The sequence below is a fragment of the Myotis nattereri genome, assembly GCF_964212035.1.
Source record: "Myotis nattereri genome assembly, chromosome: 17".
Lineage (NCBI taxonomy): Eukaryota > Metazoa > Chordata > Mammalia > Chiroptera > Vespertilionidae > Myotis > Myotis nattereri.
In genome coordinates this window covers 25,592,612-25,615,050 of record NC_138092.1, presented here as the reverse complement: position 1 = coordinate 25,615,050, position 22,439 = coordinate 25,592,612, and the positions used below count along the sequence as shown (strand labels likewise).

At 35.2% G+C, this 22,439-nt stretch overlaps 1 protein-coding gene across 3 annotated transcripts in view; it reads right to left on the bottom strand.

Annotated features, from left to right (window-relative positions):
• Nucleotides 1–22,439, bottom strand: part of COL14A1 (collagen type XIV alpha 1 chain) — a gene marked incomplete at its 3' end in the record, with an annotated part of 161,900 nt that overhangs the window by 57,161 nt on the left and 82,300 nt on the right. For all 3 annotated transcript variants that reach the window (XM_081111510.1, XM_081111512.1, XM_081111511.1), the window contains exons 25-35: nt 21,314–21,453; nt 19,585–19,708; nt 18,817–18,960; nt 17,853–18,017; nt 17,229–17,267; nt 16,954–17,092; nt 16,488–16,630; nt 14,771–14,880; nt 11,101–11,259; nt 3,321–3,398; nt 1,257–1,343 (exon numbers count right to left, since the gene is read on the bottom strand). In XM_081111510.1, coding sequence (XP_080967636.1) covers nt 1,257–1,343; nt 3,321–3,398; nt 11,101–11,259; nt 14,771–14,880; nt 16,488–16,630; nt 16,954–17,092; nt 17,229–17,267; nt 17,853–18,017; nt 18,817–18,960; nt 19,585–19,708; nt 21,314–21,453 — 1,328 coding nt within the window. The remainder of the gene's footprint in view (nt 1–1,256; nt 1,344–3,320; nt 3,399–11,100; nt 11,260–14,770; nt 14,881–16,487; nt 16,631–16,953; nt 17,093–17,228; nt 17,268–17,852; nt 18,018–18,816; nt 18,961–19,584; nt 19,709–21,313; nt 21,454–22,439) is intronic.

Genomic DNA, 22,439 nt, shown 5'->3' with positions numbered 1-22,439 from the left:
CCAGATTAAACTAAAGACAACTCTTTACATTTAATTAAGGTTTTATAATGTACAAAATCCTTACATATATATTGTCTTGTAATTCTTCACAATACCAGTTAAAGAAGTGGGTGCTATTGTATATACAAGGAAATTGAGGTTCACAGTGATACAATGACTGGCCAAATCTTACAATTTAAATATAATGCTTTTACTATTACCGCAAATTTGCTTCTTGGGGATAAAGGAACCTTTTTTTTTTTTATGTGTGTGGGTTCTACATCCATAGCTTGAAAGAATGTTCTATGTGCCAAAGATAAAGTAGAAACTGCTGGAATATATTTCAAATGCATTCAGCAGGTTCTCTTTGTTTTTGTTCAGTTCAGGAAACGCGGTCCACAAATAAAGGAATGTTAGGTTGTTGGTGGTGCCGACCTGCAGTGAAGTTACCCACTGCAAGCTAGCTGTCAGAGTGGTTACCTACTGCTCACATGCTGCCTGGGCTGGCTGCCTCCAGGAGGCCAAGGTACAGACGCTGGCCAGGCGTCAAAATATCCCTCCGTGGCTTCTGTATTTGCTAGTGCACCTTCTCCCTGTTTTCTTTGTCTTCTGCCCTGATGTAATTCTCATTCCCTAACCAGACACCAGCTGTAGCATACTTATACCAAAGAAATACTGCTAACCCAGTTTAACGGGTATTTAAACATATTACAAAAGATTTATCATGATAAATACAAAGACCCAGATAGTGCAATTTTATATATTTTATATTTTACAAATATATGTTTTCTTTTTCTCTTTCCTTCTCTCCCATCTTCCCTCCCTTTTTTCTCTCTTCCTCTTCCTCCTTCTTCTTCCCCTCCCTCTCCTTCTCTATAGAAAGTTCCAGTCATGCTCAGATGACATTTTTTTCCTGAAAAATTCAAAATCCTCCCTTCACATATAAATTTTGATAACAGAATGAGAAAGATGAGAGCATGGAAATATTACAGGTATAAGTAGAGGGCCAATATTTGAAACGTTCACACTGAGAATAAACCACAGGATTTTCAAGGGACCGTTTGGAATATACAGCAGCATGAGTGTTGTCTTGCATAGTGATTAAGAGCATCATCTCTAGGAGGCACAGAGACCTGGATCTGTGTTCTTTAAGGAAGTTGTGTAACATCTCTGTGATTAACTACGTGCTTGGCACAATGTAGATCATCTATCAGACACACAAGTGATAGCTATAAATGTTATTAAAGAACATTTAAGCCCAACTAGGCGAGACTTACTGGTGGGCCTGCTGGTCCCAGAGCCCGTTTGCTGGTTTCAGAACAGGAGCAGGAATGTGGAAGGTCTGGGCAGTTCTCCTCATCCCTCTGAGAAGAAAAAAATAGGAAAACTGTTAACAAAAACTTTGACTTAAGACACTTTAAAGTGAGCATTAGTTTAGAAAGGCAGAAATATTTTCTCCTGACCACAAAAATCTTTTCTTTAAAGAACAATGAATGGGTGTCTTGTGAGTCATTGATAATCATCATTATTAAAGGATGTTAAAAACCTGTTTGGGAATCCAGGGGAAGAAAGAAAGGCAGAAGTGGGTATAAAAAAAAAAATAGCCCCTAAACCACCTTACTATTTAATTCAGTTGGAACAGTAGTACTCTATGAACTAAAGGTCTTGCAAACTTTGTGTCACAACATTTTTCCCATTTCAAAGGATAAAAGAAAACTTGCTGGTCATGTCAACCAAAATAACTGCATCTATACTAAAACAAACAAAACAAAATAAAAACAGTGCTTAAAAACATCATCAGCTGGGCTGGGATGGCTCAGTGGTTGAGCATCAACCCATGAACCAAGACGTCACAGTTTGATTCCCAGTCAGGGCACATGCCCAGTTGCGAGGCATGTAGGAGGCAGTCAATCAATGATTCTCTCATCATTGATGTTTCTGTCTCTCTCTCTCCCTCTACTTCTCTAAAATCAATTTAAAAATATATTTTTAAAATTAAAACATTATCATTTCTCTGTAACAATTTTAACTACTGCTTGGGAAAAAAAAAATCATGGCATCAATCTAAAGCTTTGAGATAGGAGGTCATATTTGTTTTCTTGAAGAATTTTGTGGTGATCACATTTTGCTTGACACACCATCAGATTTGTGGCATTTGCCCTTCCAATTTCCAACCTACCTGCACTTATGTAAGACATCACAGTTTCTCTGATTTAAATCTACCCCAGGAACTACTTAGAAACTTATTTTGTTAAAGAAAGAGTAAGTTATTTCCTTCTCAAACATAGTTGGCATGAATTTACTGCCTGCAATAGATGATGTCATCTGTTGTAAGATCTTAAGAAGGCAAATTGCTCAGACTTTATGATGGTTTCTCCATGTCCATTCTCCACATTTAATTATTAAGACATGACTACGTCCAACCATGATGGTGTCATCCATTTCAGCTCAGGATCTAAGGATCTGAAGATATGAATCTGCTTTCATATATACAGGTATACCCTTAGGAATTACACATGGTATTATTAATAAGAAAAAGTTTGATTTTTCTTGTACCAATTACATAGGTTATAGAGCTTATAAGAGCAATTCCAAAACTGTGTACCAGGGTGCCCTGTGGCACCATGACAAGGTCACAGGAGCATGTAAATGTTCTAAACTCAAGAGAAACACCCACTGGACTTTGTATGAACAACCAGCTCAAAGTAGTTCACAGTTTCAACAATAGATTTTGAAATACTGTTTTGATGATGTCACGTATATGCAAATCTGAGCATTTGCTCATTGAGTAGCAAGTACCATGAGAAAAATCAATATGGAAAAACAAAGTGAGGGTGGAAATGTCCTATCAGATCCCAAGATATAAGCAACTGTACAGCGCAAATAGGCACACACATCCCATTAAGTCATTTTAGTTATTTAAGAATAAAATAAGTATATCATTTTTTTTTAATATGGCTACTGAGTTATTAGGACATAAACATTTAGTAAGATGTTTGGACCTAATTACTTCAGCAATGGCACTGTTAGGTATTTCTTTTGGTTTAGGGATGCCATAAAGTATTCCAACACTAAATATTTTATGAACAAGGAAATCTGGGAAGATCTGGACTATGTAAATGGCACCCCAGGGGTTGTGTAGACCCACTATGTATATCCGTGTGTCTTGCTAATTTCAGACACGCCTCCCTCTTAACATCTTTCTCAGTTTCTTTATCATCACAATGAATTATCTCTGATATGAGTTTTGCAAAATAGCATTTCATTTTCAGAGAAAATTCAATATAACTTTAGAACATTTTAATGAAGAACAGACCCAATAATGAATGAAGATTTCTTACCAGGCCTGGTAGTTCACAGCATTTGTCTTTATTGGCCCAGGATGTGGAACAAACAATATCAAACATCTGTAACTGGAACTGAAATTTAAAGTGAAATTGTCATTCAAAAAAAGATAGATACCTTGTGTTTATAGCTATTATGATTTCATACTATATATAAATAATAGGACACCAATACATTTATAACATAACATTACCAAAAATAAATTAAAAAGAAATTCCAACAATATGAAACTAATTAGCTACTCAAAGACACAATGGTCTAAGATTTTGTCTACAGTTACTCCATCTACCATCCAAACTCCCTTATTTATCACAACTTCCCTTCCCATCTCCACCTAAAGAATCTTAGCACCTCTGCTGAAACCTTCCCAGTTACTCCAAGTGCCTCTGTAATCCCACAACATCCCTTAGGTCTCTCTTTCATAGCATGTCTGCCACCATACAATATAATTATTTATAGTTTCTTCTCCTTAGACTGTCAGCACTTCAAAGGATAAAGAACCACTTATTCATCTTTGTATCCTCTATTGCAATATAGAGCACGTAGTAGGTGTTCAATGAAGGCTTGTTGAATTAATTCCAACTTTAATCATTCAGGCATACATTCGTACAATTTCTCTTTACTAGGATATAAGCTGGATACTATGTGGACCTTTAGGATACAAAAATGAACAAAACCACAAAGTATTCTGCCCTCAGTGGATTTCCAGAGAATAAGAAACAGGCACATAAATACTGTTTTCAACGTGGTAAGTGTCATGACAGTCACATATGGTATTGTGAGAAGCTGGGCTAAGTGTATTTTTATTTAAGCCATTGATCATGCCATAAATATTTAGACAGTCTTGCTCTATTCGTGTATGTTGGCAGCAACTCAATATGTATGTTGAAATATACAGAAACATCATTATACTATCATTAGGGGCTGATATGAACATCATGACCCAACTACTTCTAATATTATATTTCTTCTTAAATTATTTTCACATATTAAAAGTGTCATCAGTTAGAGAGCTGGTAGAAGGATCAAGTTTTTTTTTCTTTTTACATCTTCAACCTTCCTTCAGCAAATGGTGTTTTAAAGCAAGAGTTGGAAACTCCTGGTGCCTTATTTTCTCCCAAGCAATACTATTCATATGTCAGTAAAAACTGTTTCATCGCAGGATGAAACAGAGAATGCCCAAGTAGATAGGACTATTGAAATAGATTAGCAATGATGCATGCAGTATCACAGAAGAGCCTGTCCTAGACCTAGATCATAGTCAAGAGAAGAACTCAGGCTTTCTCTCAATGTGTCCAAGAAGAACTGTGTCTTGCTGCAAACATCCTTCCCCAAGTGAGTTTTGCAAGATTATTTGAAAAGAAAACCTTAATTTTGAAAGCAGATCCATGAATCAAGGCATCATGTTTTCTTATGTCTATGTACAAGAACTGTGTTATTTGAGCAAATATGTGTGTGGCTCACTGATCTTACTTTTTCAGGCTAATTTTTGTTTTTAATTTTTACCAAGGGTATAATATCTGAATCTCTGCAGGGCAACCATACAACAAAATTGTGATCATTAAAAAATTAGGTTTTTAAAATTAGAACATTTTTAAAGAACATGATTGTTGATTTTCATGAATAGCAAGAGCAACAAAGCTACTTCAAGAAACACATTGGTTAGGAGGCTATGGAGCTAGACTATCTGGGTGTAATCCTTAAGTCCTTCCCTCACAAGCTAATGCATTTTGAACAAATTATTTAATGTCTTAGAGTCTTGAGATTTTTTTTGTCTGTAAAATTAATATAATTGTAGCTACTGAATAGTAGTCATTCATTAGTATAATAATAGTAGCTATAATAATAAAATGAGTTAATACAGGGAATTATTTAGAACAGTGCCCGGAATATAGTTATTATAAGTAATAAATATTTTAATGTACAGCTCTTCCATAATTGAATTCTTTAAGGTAGAAGAGTATATAATACAAGAGCCAAAATGTAGAATCAAAATGAAAGTGATATAGTATCGAGGGCAAATATATCATAGTAATGTGTTTACATAATAATCATATCTATTTAATGTTCTGAGTAAAAACTTGGCAAATAACAATAACAATAGCAGCAAACATTTAGTGAAACCCTACTATGTACCAGGCACGCTCCTAAGGACTTTTTTGTCTGTATCATTTAATCCTCAGATCAACCACAATGAGGCATAATACAGTACTAGCCATCCCATTCCATAGATTAATCCCTAGGATGAAAAAGCCTAAGGAATTTAAGCAGGTGCTGAAAGATGAGTTCTGGTTGGGATTTGAACAGCCCACCTGAATTTCTTATGGTTCATTTTGCAGTGAATAAATTTTTGGTCTAATATTTAAAATACAGATACCCAAGCCTAACTTTACAGGCCATTTGTCTGTGGACATTTATTAAATGGGTCCCATTATGACAGCATTAGATAGAATCAGCTAAATCTGTAAGTCATTCATCCATTAAGAAATTTTCCATTTCTGAACAGAGCCCTCAGTGTAAAACCATTTTGGTGACTGGGGAGATTTACATAAAGCCAAGGCCTTTCACTAGCCCCAAGCTGGCACCAGGCTCTGTGGAAGTTTTTAAATAAACATTCACTATCTAATCACCTATAACAGTATAATGTCTACATATATACCTTTGGCTAAACTTCTGCCCTATTGAGTGATTGGAATTCTTATGTGCTTGTTTTCTTCACTCAACGGGTTGAATGCCTACTAAATGCTTAATGAAGCCAATACTATCATCTGAGGAATGCTTGTGGGCTGCCTTCCTTTTCAAGTTAGATGAAGTCAGCAGACTTTTTTTTGTGTGAGCACAAAAAAATTTATTCATAATTGTTTTGCGTTCGTAATAGTTTAGATTCTTCAGCCTTTATTTAGGAACTTCTTTTTCCAAGGCACAATTCTGGGGATGGATTAAAAAACCCTCTAGCTTTTATTCCAAAAGCAGTGACACAAGTATTTGTACCAATTATGCAGGAAACAGTACAGAAGTGGTCTATCGAGAGATCTTACATCTGAGTGCCTGTAAATGCAAGACAATGTGGTTAAACATAAATCATACTTCAAGCAACTAATGCCAAGAGGCAGTCACTTTTTACTTTTGTAACTTCTTTCCTTTTGAACTGAAAATAAAAATTTTATGTGACAAAAATAAAAAGGAGAGAGAAAGGTATAGAACCTCCCACTTTTACTTTTTATAATCTCTTTCAAGGGAATACTGAGCCGATTACAAATGCTCGTTTTTCATTATTGGACATTTCTGTCTGGGTGTAGCACAAAAGGCAAGTCATTGAGGTCAAATGTTAGCATGGAAATAAGATTAAAATATTTCTCTGCGGTTGCCACTGTGACCTGTGAATGGCAATTAAAATGTATTTCTGGGTTCACTTTCTACTCGGTACCAGATTTTATCCTTTTTTTTTCTAGCAACATATAACTAAGTTTATAATTTGAAGTCAAGCTATACCTGAACTTATACTAATATTTAGAGAGCCTGACATTACTCAAGAATACTGGCAAAAGATTACTGGGGACCTAACCCATCTTATGCTTTTGATTTGGTGTTCAACTTTTATTGACTCCATTTCAAAACTAGGATTTATTAAGCACATACTATTTGTCAGATATTCAACAGAGTGTTTTCATTTGTTTTCTGTTTATTGATTTTAAGGAAAACCATCATGGCATTAAGTTAGGAAATGAAAATGAACGGCTTTACTTGTTGGTAGGAATTAGAATAGTTGGGTGTAGACATACTTGATCACATTTACTTTCAAGGTTGTAATTCAAATAATGTAAGTCTTTGGACTTGTCAGTGAACATGACTCCCTCTTCTGCCTGAGGTTCTGTAATAACCAGATCCAGTGGAAGAGAGCTTAGAATGGAAGGCAGGTAACTGTATGCAAGACACATATGATCTCACCTCACTTTCCTCGTTTTTTAGAAAGGGGATCCCTCCCTAACATCTTCAAGTCTCAATTTCTGCATCTATAAAGTGGGGCTTATTTAAGTCTCTTTTCTTAGGGGTATTGGAAGATTCCATTAATTATGGAAAAGTAGACAACGCCTCGTCCACAGTCGGCCTCCAATAATATTAGCTACTATTCCTATTTTAAGGATTAAAAGATATAATTCTTGTGAAAACAATCATTTTATTGTAATTTAAAAATACTTGTTTCATGGGACCATTCACTAGTCTACTATTGATTCCTGCATAAAAAGCTTTAACTTGATAAATAATTTTAATAAAAAATGCATAAAAATTTGTATTTGTCTTTAGCAGCAGATGGCTAAACAAATGTCAATTGAATACGTGTTATATTTTAAAGGTGGAAGACACTAAGAAACATGAGCCAATGCCAGAAGATAAAATTTTTCCTAGAATCATCTCTGATTGGCAGCATTAAAATTTCACTGTGTGTCAGAAAAAATAGGAGGCATTTCTTAGGAGAAAGAAGATGGGAAAAAGAACAGCTGTTAAGTTTCCTCCCACTTGTGTTTTGACAGCTAAGTTAGGACTGCTTATTAGTTTAGTCCCACTGGGCACTTTTGCTGCCTATAAAATCTTTCATTGCAGAACACAAGTTGTTTTTATTATAAATGTGAGTAATTTAATATAGTAGTACTGTATCCCTAAATCCATTCATCTCTTCTCCACTCAACTAGGGTTTAAGAAGAATAGACTTTGTTTAGAGACTCAATATTTAGAGTTTTTCCATCATCTGACACTTTTTAAAATCACTGCTGAATTTGCCCAGGGAATGCTGACCTATAAACTACTAATCTCAATGATCTGATAATTACTCCCCCTGGAATAATACAAAACTTGCACATTACACATTCACTTTTGCTAGGTAGTGAAGTACAAGTGTACACTAAGATTTTTTTTTAGCAATTTGTGGTTTCTAAAGTGAAAATGGAGGACTGAAGCTTGTCTCTGGCCCTGCACGGAAACAATTAAGCAATTACCTCAAAGAGCAAGGCAGCTTCCAGTCACATTCTTGAGACCTAATCTAATATCATCCATTTTAGCAAAATCAAATTCTTTAGTAAGTGGGCAGACTGAAAACCTATTTGGTAATCCTTGGTAGAATTCTAGATTCTAACAAAAGCTACAACTTTTTCCTACTAGCCTTACAAAGAACTCTTTTAATTATTGACTTCCATAAATTCCCCATTGTCTACTACTGGTTGGAAGTCACCACAGAGGCTGCTCTGTTCAATTGCTTTTCTCTCATGGACAGTTAAAGATTTATTGCTAGTAGGACTGAAACCTACAGTAACTTTTGCTTCCAGAAATAAAGTTGATGTTTAGTTGGCCATATATGTAGAGTACCGTTTATTTACATAGAGTATAATTTGAAGTAATTGTAATTATAAAATTGTCATTTGAAAGAATTATAATTATCAAACTATAATTGTAAAATACAAATTAGGAGAGGGTATGATATATATTATTGGATGGCTGTCAATACCATACATGAATAGAATACATGCAAAACAACATTTTAACAAAAGATATGGCATCACTCAAATAGATGACATTCTATTCAATTTCCAGCAAGTATTTCTTGAGAACTTTGTTGATATAAGATTTATTAGATACTGTGATGGAGTATAAAAGGGTGTGGTTGTATGAAGACCATGATATGATTTCTATTTTGATGGTGGGTTGAAATGGAGATATATGAAAGAAAAGGAAAATAATATATGCCCCCAAATAATTGAGTGTTATATAAGCAGTAGCAGGTTAGAATAGGTGAGAAAGAGAAGGTATTACTGACATCCTTAAATAATAACAGCTGCTCATTACTGAATGCCTGTTAAGTGTCAGGAGATTTATATGTATTATTCTAAAAATAATAATTTAACTAGTGATTTGGGCCTAAAATCTCATATCCCCAGATTGTTTCTCTTTCTTAAATTAGAGGCTATTCACTTATCCATGCAAACATCCATCTATATACATTCATTTATCCTTATAAGAAAGATGTCCTTAGTTTGCTAATTCTGGCTCTTTATAAATTCTAGAGTGTGCTATCATATAGGTATATTCCATGAGGCAGAAGATGGTGTGTTTCTTAATCAACATAAAATTCCATACATTAAGAGGAGACATCTCCTTTAAAAATATTATGTAAATATTTTTAAAAGTCTCTTACTATAACTAAAAACAAAAGAGCCTTCCATCACTTTTATATTCTCTCTTTCTAAATATCTAATCCATAGTTCTCCAAAGCAAAGTAGAACAAAAGCATTTTTAAAGATGCCTCAAAACTCATGCTAAGCAAAATAAGTCAGACAGAAATACTCCAGAACAATATGATTTCACTCGTATGTGGGATATAAAACTGAAAGCAACGAATGAACAAACAAGACAAACAAAAACACCCTCATAGACCCAGACAACAGTTTGGTGGTTATCAGAGGGATGGGGAGGTAGTAAAGAGTAAAGGAGGGTCAAATATATGGTGATGAAAGAAGATTTGACTTTGGGTTGTGGGCATACAATGCAATATACAGATGATGTATCATAGAATTGTACCCTGGAAACATAAAATTATATTATCCAATGTCACCCCAATAAATTACACATATATTAACATCAATGCACACAAGGATTTTATTTCTATTGTTACCACAAAGAGCAATGCCACAAAATAGCAGAGTCCCAAAGTAAATCACTTTAACACTTTGGGACAGTTTGCTGGTGTGTACAGTGAATGGGTTAGATGAGAGTAGTGCAATTAAAACTATGCTCCCTTAGGAACCATTGGAGGTGGGGACACTTACTACCCCATGTCCTCTCTCTCCCACTCAATCAACATGGATCTGCTTTAATCTTATTTACTTATTTGATTGACACGTCAGAAGATTTCATTTGCACAAAGTGACCGTCAGCTTAAACAGACTTTGAGAACTACTAAATTGTTCTAAAGTTTCATATAATGGGCTAGTTCTACCGACCTATGAAAGTACAAGACAATAATAGTCATTCATAATTCATTTTATGTTTCCGTGACATATAAGAGAAATGCAGGATTGTTGGAGTTGTTTAAAAGAATAAACTATTCCCCAGGCTAAATGGTTCTAATTTATAAAATGACTCAAATTAGAGAATGATGGTAATTAGCTATGACTACATGGTGTTAAAATAAAAACTTGTATATGCCGTGGGTAATGAGTGAAGAAAAAGTTATTTCTTTGCCAGTTGGAAGTCTCAAGGCTTAAATTCCTTGTTGTATGAAGAAAAAAATATATTATTTTAGAATGATTTGTCACTTAGATAACTGTATGATTAAAGAGTAAATTTCACATGAACAATAGCAAAAAGCTAGTTGTAAAATGCCCAAATCTAATCCAAATGAGAGGCTTATGTCAATTTCCTGTGTATAATAATCACTCATTTTGTATGAATCTATATTTGCTTATACAAATGAAGTTCTTTCACAGTTTTGATTCTCACGTTAACAAACCATTTATGCCACAAATCATATGATGAGTATTTTAATATTTGAATTTCAAAATGCCTTTAGAAAATAAACTAGCTTACTTCCTGGAGTATAAAATAGCAGAAGTTTACTGCCAAGAGCTTTAACTATGAATGTTTTAGTTCATTTATAAAGGCTGCTAACTATTTAGCCATCAATCCATTCCTTTACCAAACTTCCCCCCTGGGCAATAAATAATTATATTTTTAAAATACCTTTTTCTATAACAATAACATGGCCTCAATTGCTTATCCACTTACTGGTGCAGAGTTTCCATTTGGTCCTCTTGACCTAACCATTCTCCCTAGGACTTCGACACCATCCACTGTGATATTCGCCGATGCATTTATTGCCTTCTCACCCACTTGCTTGCAGTCAATAACCACTTTGGCCAAAGTCTTGTTGACAACAATGTGTAGCTGGATAAAAGTCAGGATGTTTTAGTAGGTAAGAAGTGAGAGGACTATCAACCACATTTACATAATTGCATGACTCATCACTAAAATATATGAAAGAAATGAGCAGGAATTCTGTCACTAGGCATTTTGCTAGAGGAGAAAGGTTCTACTTTGTTATCTCCATGACTGTTTCACAGTCAGTACCATGTCTGTTTTTATTTAATTAATACTTTTCTTTAAAGTAACTTTGAAATGATTCATTTTTTAAAAATCTAGCCTTCCTCTAAAGCAGTAATATCTTGAAATCACAGGGTTGTGGTGTGAGTTATGCCTTTTCTGAAAGCACAATAAAACGAACGTAAAAGTATTAAAATGTAAAAAATGCTGGTTGAATTACCAACAAAAGTTATCTGCGGTATTACCAGCAGTTGGTAATTTAAGGTGAGGAGAAAAGATCTAAAATCTAAAGGGAAAGGAGGAAGGCTTTCTAGTGACTCTGGGCCCAAATAAAATAAAACTCTTCAGCTTAATGTATGGTTCAATGATCTGAAACTGGAATCTCTAGAATCTGGAGGTCTATGGTGATATATTCAAAAGTCTACACATTCTTTGTGAGGATTGGTAAAAATCTACATCATCATGTAGGTGATGATCAAGGTAAGTATATTCTAAATGAGACACATCGTAAGCAAGTTCTGCCATGAAATTTCAGTGCTGATAAAGCATTTCAATTTATGATGTCTGTCACATACTTCTTGTTTGTGGCAGGCTACTTGTTTAGTGAGCTAAAAGAGTGAACTTAATTGGCAAATAATGATTTCATTTTCATGATTAAATGAAAACCAAAAGAAGTTTCAAATAGCTGTATAAGAGAAGGTATCATAGCAGTTCAAAGAGAAAGTATTGGGCAATGTGAGTCATGGTTACAAGAGTTATAGCAGCTAGTACTGTATTGTGAGCAGAGGTCGAGTGACCAGGAAATAATGTCATCTTTAAAATTAAAATAATGTTACTTTTAATTTCATGGGTTTTATTCTATCTTCATTTATTTATTTTTTATTTGTTGCCTGGGAACTGAAAGCATAAAAACTTATACCAACTGTATTTAAGTTACATCATGATTTAAATAATTTACATCAATTGTGGAGGCTCTTAATATTCTTTTTCCTTCAAAAAGAAGTTAATCATAATCTATCCAGATCAACACTGCAGGAGTAAATTACTTGTTTCATATTACATCTCTTTTATAATCATTTAGAAGGGTATAGTTTGACTCATGTGTTTTTGAGCCTTAGAATATTTTTCATTATTGTAAATTATAGAAATTTTCATGCTGAGTGCTAGACAACCCAATATATTATGCATGCTTTAAAACTATAAACTTATGAGGGAGATCATTCATATTTTTTAAATTGTTGCTCAGTGGTTAGAGTATTGGCCACCAGATGGAAGGGTCTATGGTTCGATTCCCAGTCAAGGGCACATACTTGGGTTGCAGGGTCAATTCCAGGTCTTGGTCGGAGCATGTTTGGGAGACAACCAATTGATGTGTCTCTCTCACATTGATGTTTCTCTCCTTCTCTTTCTCTCTCTTTCTCTATCTCTCCCCCTCACCCCCGCCAAAAAAGAAAAATCAATGGAAAGAATAAAAAAAAATTTTGCTTTACAAAAGAAGACATTAAAAAGTTTTCAAAAATATTTTGATTTCACTTATGGATTCATTTATACAATTATAACTTTTTGAAAGAGACTTTGGGGCCATACTTCATACCCAAAGTGTACAAAATAAAGCTAAATAAAGATCAATAAGAATAAAGGTAAAGTATTTCTTCACTTATAACATAAGTTTATGAAAAAATCAAATTTGATCAGTACAAACTGAATTTGCATCAAGATTTTCTGTTAATAGATATATTAGTAGTTTGTTCCATGATATGCCTTTCTTATTTTATTTAGCTTTAGCTTTATTAAGACTTAGCAAATGGAAAAAGATTTTTTTCTTTTTTTTTTTTAACAATTTATTGATGAGAGACAGAGAGGAACATCCATAAGTTGTCCCACTTATTTATGCATTCATTAGGTGATTCTTGAATGGGCCCTGACTAGGGATCAAACCTGCAACCTTGGCATATGGGGACAATGTTCTAACTAACTGAGCTACCTGGCCAGGGCCTACGAAGATTTTTCTTCATATAATTTTTAAAAACTTGAAGGTTTATGAATTTGAAACAAATTTTTAATGAACCTACCTATAGGTCTTTGAGTTCTCCTGGTAAGGTAAGCAAAGCTTAACATTTACCTAAAATTCTTAAAGAATTCTTTGAAGAAAAATTACTAGTACAAGCCCATGCCTATTCCACAGGCAAAGATGGCAATTATTTTTAACACTCATGAAATCTCACATGCTTTTCATCTCCTGAACATTTTTTCCTTGACTACTTTGCAGCAGACACTGTATAATCAAGAAAAGAATCATGTCAAGAGGAATTTGGTGAGAAATGACAATAACTCCAAAGATATGCTAATGGAACCAATTTGAACCATGGACTAATTGATTTCCACTTGCATCTCATGTGTTTTTATGGTATCTTTTATGGTCTTATTCAGTCAGGGAAAAATTACATTTTTATGCAACTCTTTTTATGCATGACAGAATCAGAATTTTGTTATGCAATTGTTCATATGCAGTGATGGTATTCAAAACCCCAGAAAGTAGTAAAGTTAGTGTTTGATCATGTACTATGTCAAGAGACAGAACCAAGATGAAGACTGCTGTGCTATATCCCTTTTCTCTCTCTAATAGGGCAAGAAGGGATGGGTTAAGAGACTTTTGCTAGCGCCACCTGGTAAATGCTCTGCTCTCCCTGCAGTCTTGGTATTGCATGCCTACCAGCCAAGAGATCAGTGGGGTTATTTGCCAAATAGAAAAGAAACAGTACATATTGGAAGGAAGCATGTCTACCAAAACTAAGTGTTTCTGAGATGTAAAATGTTAAGGAACAGAGCTCTTGTTACAAGTCCAAATTAAAATAAGAGCAAGTTAAGTCAGGTTTCACAAAATTTGTCCTCAGGGTAACTTTTATGATGGCAGTAATAGGTTGTGTGTATATATGTTAAAAAAACACAGTTATATCTAGCTTTACATAGATATAGCTATGCAATCAGTTATATCTCTCTTTACATTTTAATATGATTCGGCTAGTTGTACCTTTCATCTGCACTGGTAGGCAGGTAGACCAGCAATCCTTTCTACGTCACACATAATGCCTGCTTAATAATATAGTGCCCTCTATTAAATTGTTCCTCATGGTGGGAACCTGGACCACTTCTATCATATCTCCTGGGGTACCTGCTAAAAAATTCACATTTCAGGGTTCTATCTCAGAATCTCTAGGCATTGTTAATAAGTCCTGCAGGTAATTCTTTCTCCAGTTGAAATTTGAGATCCAAAGCTGTACGGAATAGTTTCACCATCTATCTGTTGCTTTGCCCACAGTGAATAAAGACTATGTGTACACAAAGCATTACCCACCTTGTGAAAGCTTCCATGGAAAATTTTCCTAATTTCAGGTCCTTCAAACGTAATAGTTTGAAAATCTCCACTGTAGTCATAGTTGAAATACGTTAAGGTTTTCCCACCATCTAATCAAAGAAAAAGGTGTAAAAAGAATTAAAATGAGTGAATAATTTTCTACAATTCAACTGAAGACAGAACATAATGCATCCATTGTTTTGAAGCTCTGTTTACAACAAAGTGATGAGTAAGGAAGGAAGGATCTATAGTCCTTGGGTTGCCCAGGCTTTTAGCTGGCCAGACTAACTGACTTAACAATGTGGTGATGATGGCAAGGCAAGGACTCCTACACATATTTTTCCTCTATACTTCATTGCCTACATCACTCTCTTGAAAGAGGGTTGTTTGAAGCTAGGGCTAGAGGCAGACAAAAAGGGAGAATGAAGTTAATCAAATCTTAAGAAACAGAAACCAGACTCTTTGCTTAATTAACCCACTATAGCAAACAACTTTCCCAGGACATGCAACTTATACCACCCCAAAAGAATGATATTCCAAGATGTCTCTTATTATGAACAAAGGAAAGCCTTCCTAATCTTGAGTATTTCATGTTACAAGGAATATTTTGTTACATAGAAATAAGAATTTTCTCCTCACTAATTCATTCCCAGGTTACAATTTAATTCTTCACTCTGCTTTTAAAAGGAAAAGCTAGTCTTAGTCATTTTGAGAGACTTCATTGTTTTCCATTCCTGCATGTATATGGAGTTAATGGCTTACACCTTTTTAATCTATAACCTTCCCTTAGTTTTGATATCAATACAAAATGCTTTCACAAGATCATATTTAGATGTTGATTCATTTCCATGTACTGAAAAGTCTTTTCACAAATACTAGCTGAAAACAAGTTTAAAACACTTTCCTTATCCAAATGTTTGAGTTAATACCTAATAGTAGCCACTAAATTTTGGTTCCTAGCTTCATTGGAATTCTAAACTAAAAATCTATTTAGAAAACTCATTGACATTAACAAAAAACTTGATGATCTTCTTAAGTGATCATTATATGTGACATCCAAGAGTGTGAGGTTAAGAAGCTTCCTTCATTGGTTCCTCCTCAACTTTTCAAAACCCAAACAATGGTGGGTTTCCCAGTCGTCAGACCTCTTCTCTTTCTAGACTCATTCTCTAGATGACTTCACCCAATATCATGGCTTATACATATATCACCCAGACAACTTCAAAATTCATTTCTCCATCTCAGAATTCTTCTCAAATATACTGCTGGAAGTCTGGTGGGTTTTTTTTGTTTTTTTTTTTTTTTTGGTGTGTGTGTGTGTGTGTGTGTGTGTTTTATTTCAATATGAAATAGGCATCTTACAACATCATATTAATATCCAAAAAATGAACTTGTGGTCTCATGCCATTGACTGACCCCTCCTTCTTCCATCAACCTCACTCTTCTTGTAGTCTTCAGTCACTCAGTAATTGCCTCTTTCAGCTGCTCACTACTTTTCCCAGAGTCTAGAGCTGGCACATAGTAGGAACTCAGTGAATATTTGTGGAAAGAAGGAGTGGATAAATGAATGAGCGAACTGTTACATAATTCATTGGAAGTATTCACTAACATGGTTTAAGTGAGGTATTCTGCAATATACACAGAACAGGCAAGATGGCATGCCACATATATCACTCATACATGTGTGTACAGTTGTTGTAGAAATAAATATACTTACTGTCTAAAATAACTCCAACCAATGGGTCTGAATTTTTATTTAAAATCTCCCAAAGAGCAAATGGCTCCTCTGGAGTGTCAGGAAGAATCCGGAATAGAAAACTGATAGTATAATCAGAAGGTAATCCTTCTGGATGCAAATACCTAAAAATGGAAAGAAAAAAAATATTTTCTTGTATCCCTCCTCAAAAGGTTATATATCTGATTATAAAAGCACTAGAGGCCCAGTGTACAACATTTATGTCTTGCGGGGGTGGGGGGGTGGGGGGGGCAGGTCCCTCAGCCTGGCCTGCACCCTCTCACAGTCTGGGATCCCTTGGCAAATATCCCCTGAGGGGTCCTTAGCTCTAAATATTACAGAAAATCCTACCGGGAACTCTTACAGCCTATCAAAAGTTGGCATCATTTTCACATTGAGATATAATAAAAAAAATGATTGGTTTTAATATCTTGCAATGGAAACATACTTGGTAGGCTGGGAAACCAGGGCATCTTTATGCAGTCGGTAACAAGGGTACACATTGAAGGTACCAGGCTCCATAGAAACCCCTTCCATCGATGAAAAATCCTTTTCAACCAAACCAAACATTTCCATCATCTTAAATCCTTAAAAAAAAAAAAAGAATAAACAGGCATTTTAGGATGTTAAATTTCAAAATTAGCCTATTAAAAGAAAAATCTGGACCCCCAAATGGGAGTTATTTAATATATTTCTACTTGGAAAAATTGCGATAATGCATACCGGCAAGATCAATGCCATCCTTGTGCACCAGTGGGCAGGCTGCAAAACAAGACAAAACAAACAATATAAAATCTTAATTTAGATATTTTCCAAATGTATCCTTTCCCTGTCCTGAGAACAGGAAACTAACAATCTTTCCGGAAGTCAGTTGTGAAGGGAATCCAAACCAGATGTGGCTATGGTTTTCTGTGGATTCCTAAATATTGAAACGCTCTCATTTCTTTTCTTAAATCAAAGGGCCACTGCCTCCTTTTCCTCTCCTGGGTCCATGAAAACTGTGGTGGTCACTTAGGAACATGTGTTGGGATAAGTCTCACTTCTAGTGCATGACACTGGTGGGCAGTCTTAAAACATTTTGTAAAAACTATTTGCTACAGCTGTTTAAGAAGAGTTGCCTTTAAACACAGACTCTCATCTTACTAGGGAAGGTCTTCATCAACCGAAAACTCTACACTTGGGAGGTTTACTTCCAAATGCTCTAAAACATAAAACAATGTCTGCATAACAAACGGCTCTACCAGACAATATTCTTTCCTCAGATCAAGATGGGATTCATTATTTAACTGGTCTGAAATATCTCCACCTTTAAGCAACATGAGTAAGCACACATTTCAAAGAACTCACTTGCCGAAGCGGTTTCACAGACAAAAGTAATCAACTCATCTTCAATTTTCTTAAAGGCGTCAAAATCATCCACAAAGAAGACATGGCGGGCACTAGGCTTGCTGCCAATGCTAACCAGCTCCGAATAATCCGCATCAGCCACACCAATTGCAAAAATGCTGTAGCCTGTGGCAGAACGGAAACAGATTTCTGATTACTTTCCATTGCACAACAGATAAGTATCGCAATATAAGACACGGCCAAATGTTTGAAATATGTTTGTGAAGGAGGGCTGGTAGTGTTCATTCTTAACAGTTCATCAGAATTGTGCATGCATGTATTTCATTATATGAAAATTATTCCATCATCCCCTACAAAACTTTTCCATTTTAAAGACACTCAAGAAGGCCAATGCCCCCATTAGTACTTGAGACAAAATAGTTACCATTTGAGTAACATCTTTATGTCTGCATATGTTTAATAATTATGTTAAAATTTATAAGATGTAGTGTAGTTGAAACAGAAATTTTATCAGTTTTTATTTCATATGTAGAAACTGAGATAGGTCATGGTTCAATGCTTGGCAAATGAATATTAAACAACTATTTGCCAGGCATATTTTATATAATGTAATCTTCACGACAGTGTTATGAGAATCCCCATTTTACAGATGATGAGGCTGAAGGGATTCTGTGCAGGTTCCCTCCCTGGCCCTTTATAATGGTTCTTTTCATAGTATTGCATTTAATTGTTGGCATTTCTTAGACAGGGAATCCTGTATGTAGAAGAAGTATTAGAGAAAATAAAGCAAAATAATAGATTTGTAACCTGAAAAGTATTTTTTTTAAATCACACTTTTAAGTTATATTAAGAAAGATTCAGAAATATTTAAGTCATACAGATTCAGCTTTTGAATGTATATTCAGAAAAGAGCAATGCTACCATATTACTGGTAGCCACTATTGCTTATCTGTGTAAAACTCACCATCTGATTGCATTTCACTGGAGATTTTGTTCACATCATCTTGTGATCGTCCATCAGTTATGACCACAATGACCCTTGGGATGCCTTTTCTGGTACCTGACTCTGAATTAAACAAGGTATCTCGGACATGCTTAATTGCTTTTCCTGAAACAAAGGAAGGCAACAGTTCAATTTCATTTTTGTTTTGCTGGGGAGGGAGGGGTAAGAACAAAGTTCTTAAATCAATGAAAATTTTTTTTAAAAAAAAATCTATATAATTATGCCTTAAAAATGTGACTTTGGATGATTAATGAAGATGTGAGGTATATATCACATATATATAATGAAATAACATTCAGTCATAAAAAGATAAAATATTGCCATTTTTGACAACATGGACAGATCTTGAAAATATTATGCTAAGTAAAATAAATCAGATAAAAAAGGAAAGAACCATGTGTTTTCACTTATATGCAGGATATAAAGCAAAAAAGCAACAAGTGAACAAATAAAACAAACTCATAGATATGGAATCATTGGGAAGGGTGGGGTGCAGTGTAGGGTGAAGAGCAAAGAGGGGTCAAATACATGGTGAAGGAGGGAGACTAGACTTCAGGGGGTGAGCAAACAATAGAGTCTATAGAGGTCATATTACAAAGTTATACACCTGAAACTTATATAATGTTATTAACCAATGTTATCCCAATAAATGTAATGCTATAAAGGTAATTTCAGTAATCACTAATAGTTCATTATTTTGGGTCTTAACTGGGCTTTCTTTGGTCTTACCTGTTTTTGTATTTCCTCCTTTGTATGAAATACGTTTAATTGCATCAAGAAGAGTCTCTTTGGTGTTGTAAGTGTTTAGCTTAAATTCCGTTCTGGGGTCATCAGTAAACTGAACCATTGCAACCTGGAGAGAGAAGGTGTGTTTGTTTTTACATATATGTAGACTCCCCCTGGGCCAGATAAGATACCTTCAATTTAATTTCTTACTTAACCCAGTCCACAGTTTCCTTGGTTTAAAATTCCATACCAAATTTGATGACACATTAAATAGCATTTTTTCTCTGAGTACCTTTCAGAAAGTACTTTATTTTTAAAATCTCTCTCTATAGACTGACATACCTCAATATGGGGGTGGGGTCGAGAAGAGATAAACCAAAGAACTGTCATTTTTGTGAGCCTTCAACTGCTACCAGTTTATTGAGTTCTACTGCAGATGTCACCATCTTTAGGAAACTTCCTCCAATCCCCCGATTCAAAACAAATTTCTCCCTCCCTGAAATGCTTCAGCAACTTTATGTATTTGGCACTAATATCCAAAATTCCTCAGCTGTTCTTCCAAAATATACTCCAAAGCTGTTCATTTCGGTGCATCCCATTGCTACTACCCCAACCCAGACCCCCATCATCTCTCTGATGGACCATGAGAGCAACATCTTAACTGGTTTCTCTGCTTCCACTCTTACCCTTATTAATATTCATTTTACAAAGCAGCCTTTAATCTTTTTGAAAAAGCTTATCAGATCTTTTCTCTCCATACTTTCTGCTGGTTTCCATTGCATTTATATTGACACCCAACTCCTTCAATGGTCCATAAGACTCAAGATAATCTGGCTTTTGCCTACTTCTTCCACCTCTTCTCCTGCTCCCCGCATACGCACCCACTATATTCTAGCTACAAGTTTTAGCGTCTGAAGCCTCAAGTCTCATTCTCACCTTAGGTCCTTTGTACTCACTGTTTTCCTTGTCTGCAAATTCTACTCTCAGATCTCCTTTGTAATCATTTACATCTCAGTTCAAAAGCCACCCCCTCAAAGAGGCCTTCATTGACCACAAAATTCCAAATACTCTCTTATACACACACACACACACAAACACACACACACACACACACACTTTTAAGTACCCCTCAGTGAATTTAAGTCTTATCACTCTATTTTCAGAGCTCACATCCCTACCTTGTGAACTTATTTACCTATTTATGTCTATTTCTCACTCTCCTCCTCTCTATGCCTTTAAGAATATGTTCACCAAGGAATCAGAGACATTGTTTATCATATTCATTATGACAGCCCTATGTCTGGCCATAATAAATCCTCAGTAAATATTTGTTGAATGACTAAATTAGTTTTATGTTTTACTTGATTTATATTAGTGTGACCACAACTTCTATCTTTCAAGACTTTAATGTCTGTGAGAGCAGGGGAAAGATGAGTATATCCATAAAGGAAATACTCTAACCTAGTATAAATTAAAGGAACATCTGCTGGCATGGCCATTCTAACCTGTCTTAGTTTTCTGAACTCAGTAGCTTTTAAGGATTAGCATCTTCTCAATCTCTATCAGGCACCAGTAAGCTGCTTCCAAACACAGACTTATGTATTCTCTCATTTAGGGATGGATTTGATCATTATAGATCTTTATCTAGATGCCCTGACTAATGGCCATAATAATGCATTAGAATAACTTTTTAATGCATATAATAAAGTAATAATTGATCTGTAAGCCTTACTTGAGTTCCATCTGCACCAATCTTGTTTAGGGCTCCAATGGTGTTATACAGAAAATCCGTGATCTTGTTGAAATTTTCATCTCCAATACTCCAGGATCCATCCACCATAAACACCAGGTCTGCCTTGGCAGCTTTACATACTGAAGACCAAGAATAAATGTTGAATCAGACATAAGAAAACAGAGTTGGTATTAAATCAACAAAGCAGATACCAATTTCCCTCTGGTAACGCATGCTTTTTCCAAAAAAAAAAAAAAAGGTATCAATCCTTTCAGGTTTATATTCCAAGCTTTTGCTCATTATGCTTCCTGACCATCATTTCTCTTCTATGTTCAAGGTTCCTATTCATGACTCAGAAGCTTCTGCTGAACACATGGAATTAGAAAGGAAAAAAATCCACCAACCTCAGTCCCAAGGAATAGAAATGAAAGAAGAGAAAGATGTGGAAGTGAGGTGATTTACAGACAGAAGAATCAGCAAACACTTTCTAGTGCCTAATAGTGGTTCTCAACCTTCCTAATGCCACGACCCTTTAATACAGTTCCTCATGTTGTGGTGACCCCCAACCATAAAATTATTTTTGTTGCTACTTCATAACTGTAATTTTGCTATTGTTATGAATCGTAATGTAAATATCTGATATGCAGGATGTATTTTCATTGTTACAAATTGAACATAAATAATTAAAGCATACTGATTAATCACAAAAACAATATGTAATTATCTATGTGTTTTCCGATGGTCTTAGGCGACCCCTGTGAAAGGGTCGTTCAACCTCCAAAGGGGTCGCGACCCACAGGTTGAGAACCGCTGGGTTAGAAGAAAGTCCAAGCTATTGCCCTGTGCACCTTATCATCTGTTTGTTCAGTTGGTAACTTCAGAGTGATTCAACTTCAAAAGGAAGGCATGTGACATCTACAACTTGATATGCATTTGGGCTGAGGTCATAAGCAAACTTTAATTCCAGCCTCGCTCATTCTGTCTGTGACTTTCTGCCACCCATTGATACGTGCCAAAAATATACACTAATGCCAGGGAAAATATGATCAGTAATATAACTGATGATAACACTAAAAAGCAAGCAAAAAACACACCAACAAAAGCCTACTCCACTGAAAGCATTTTA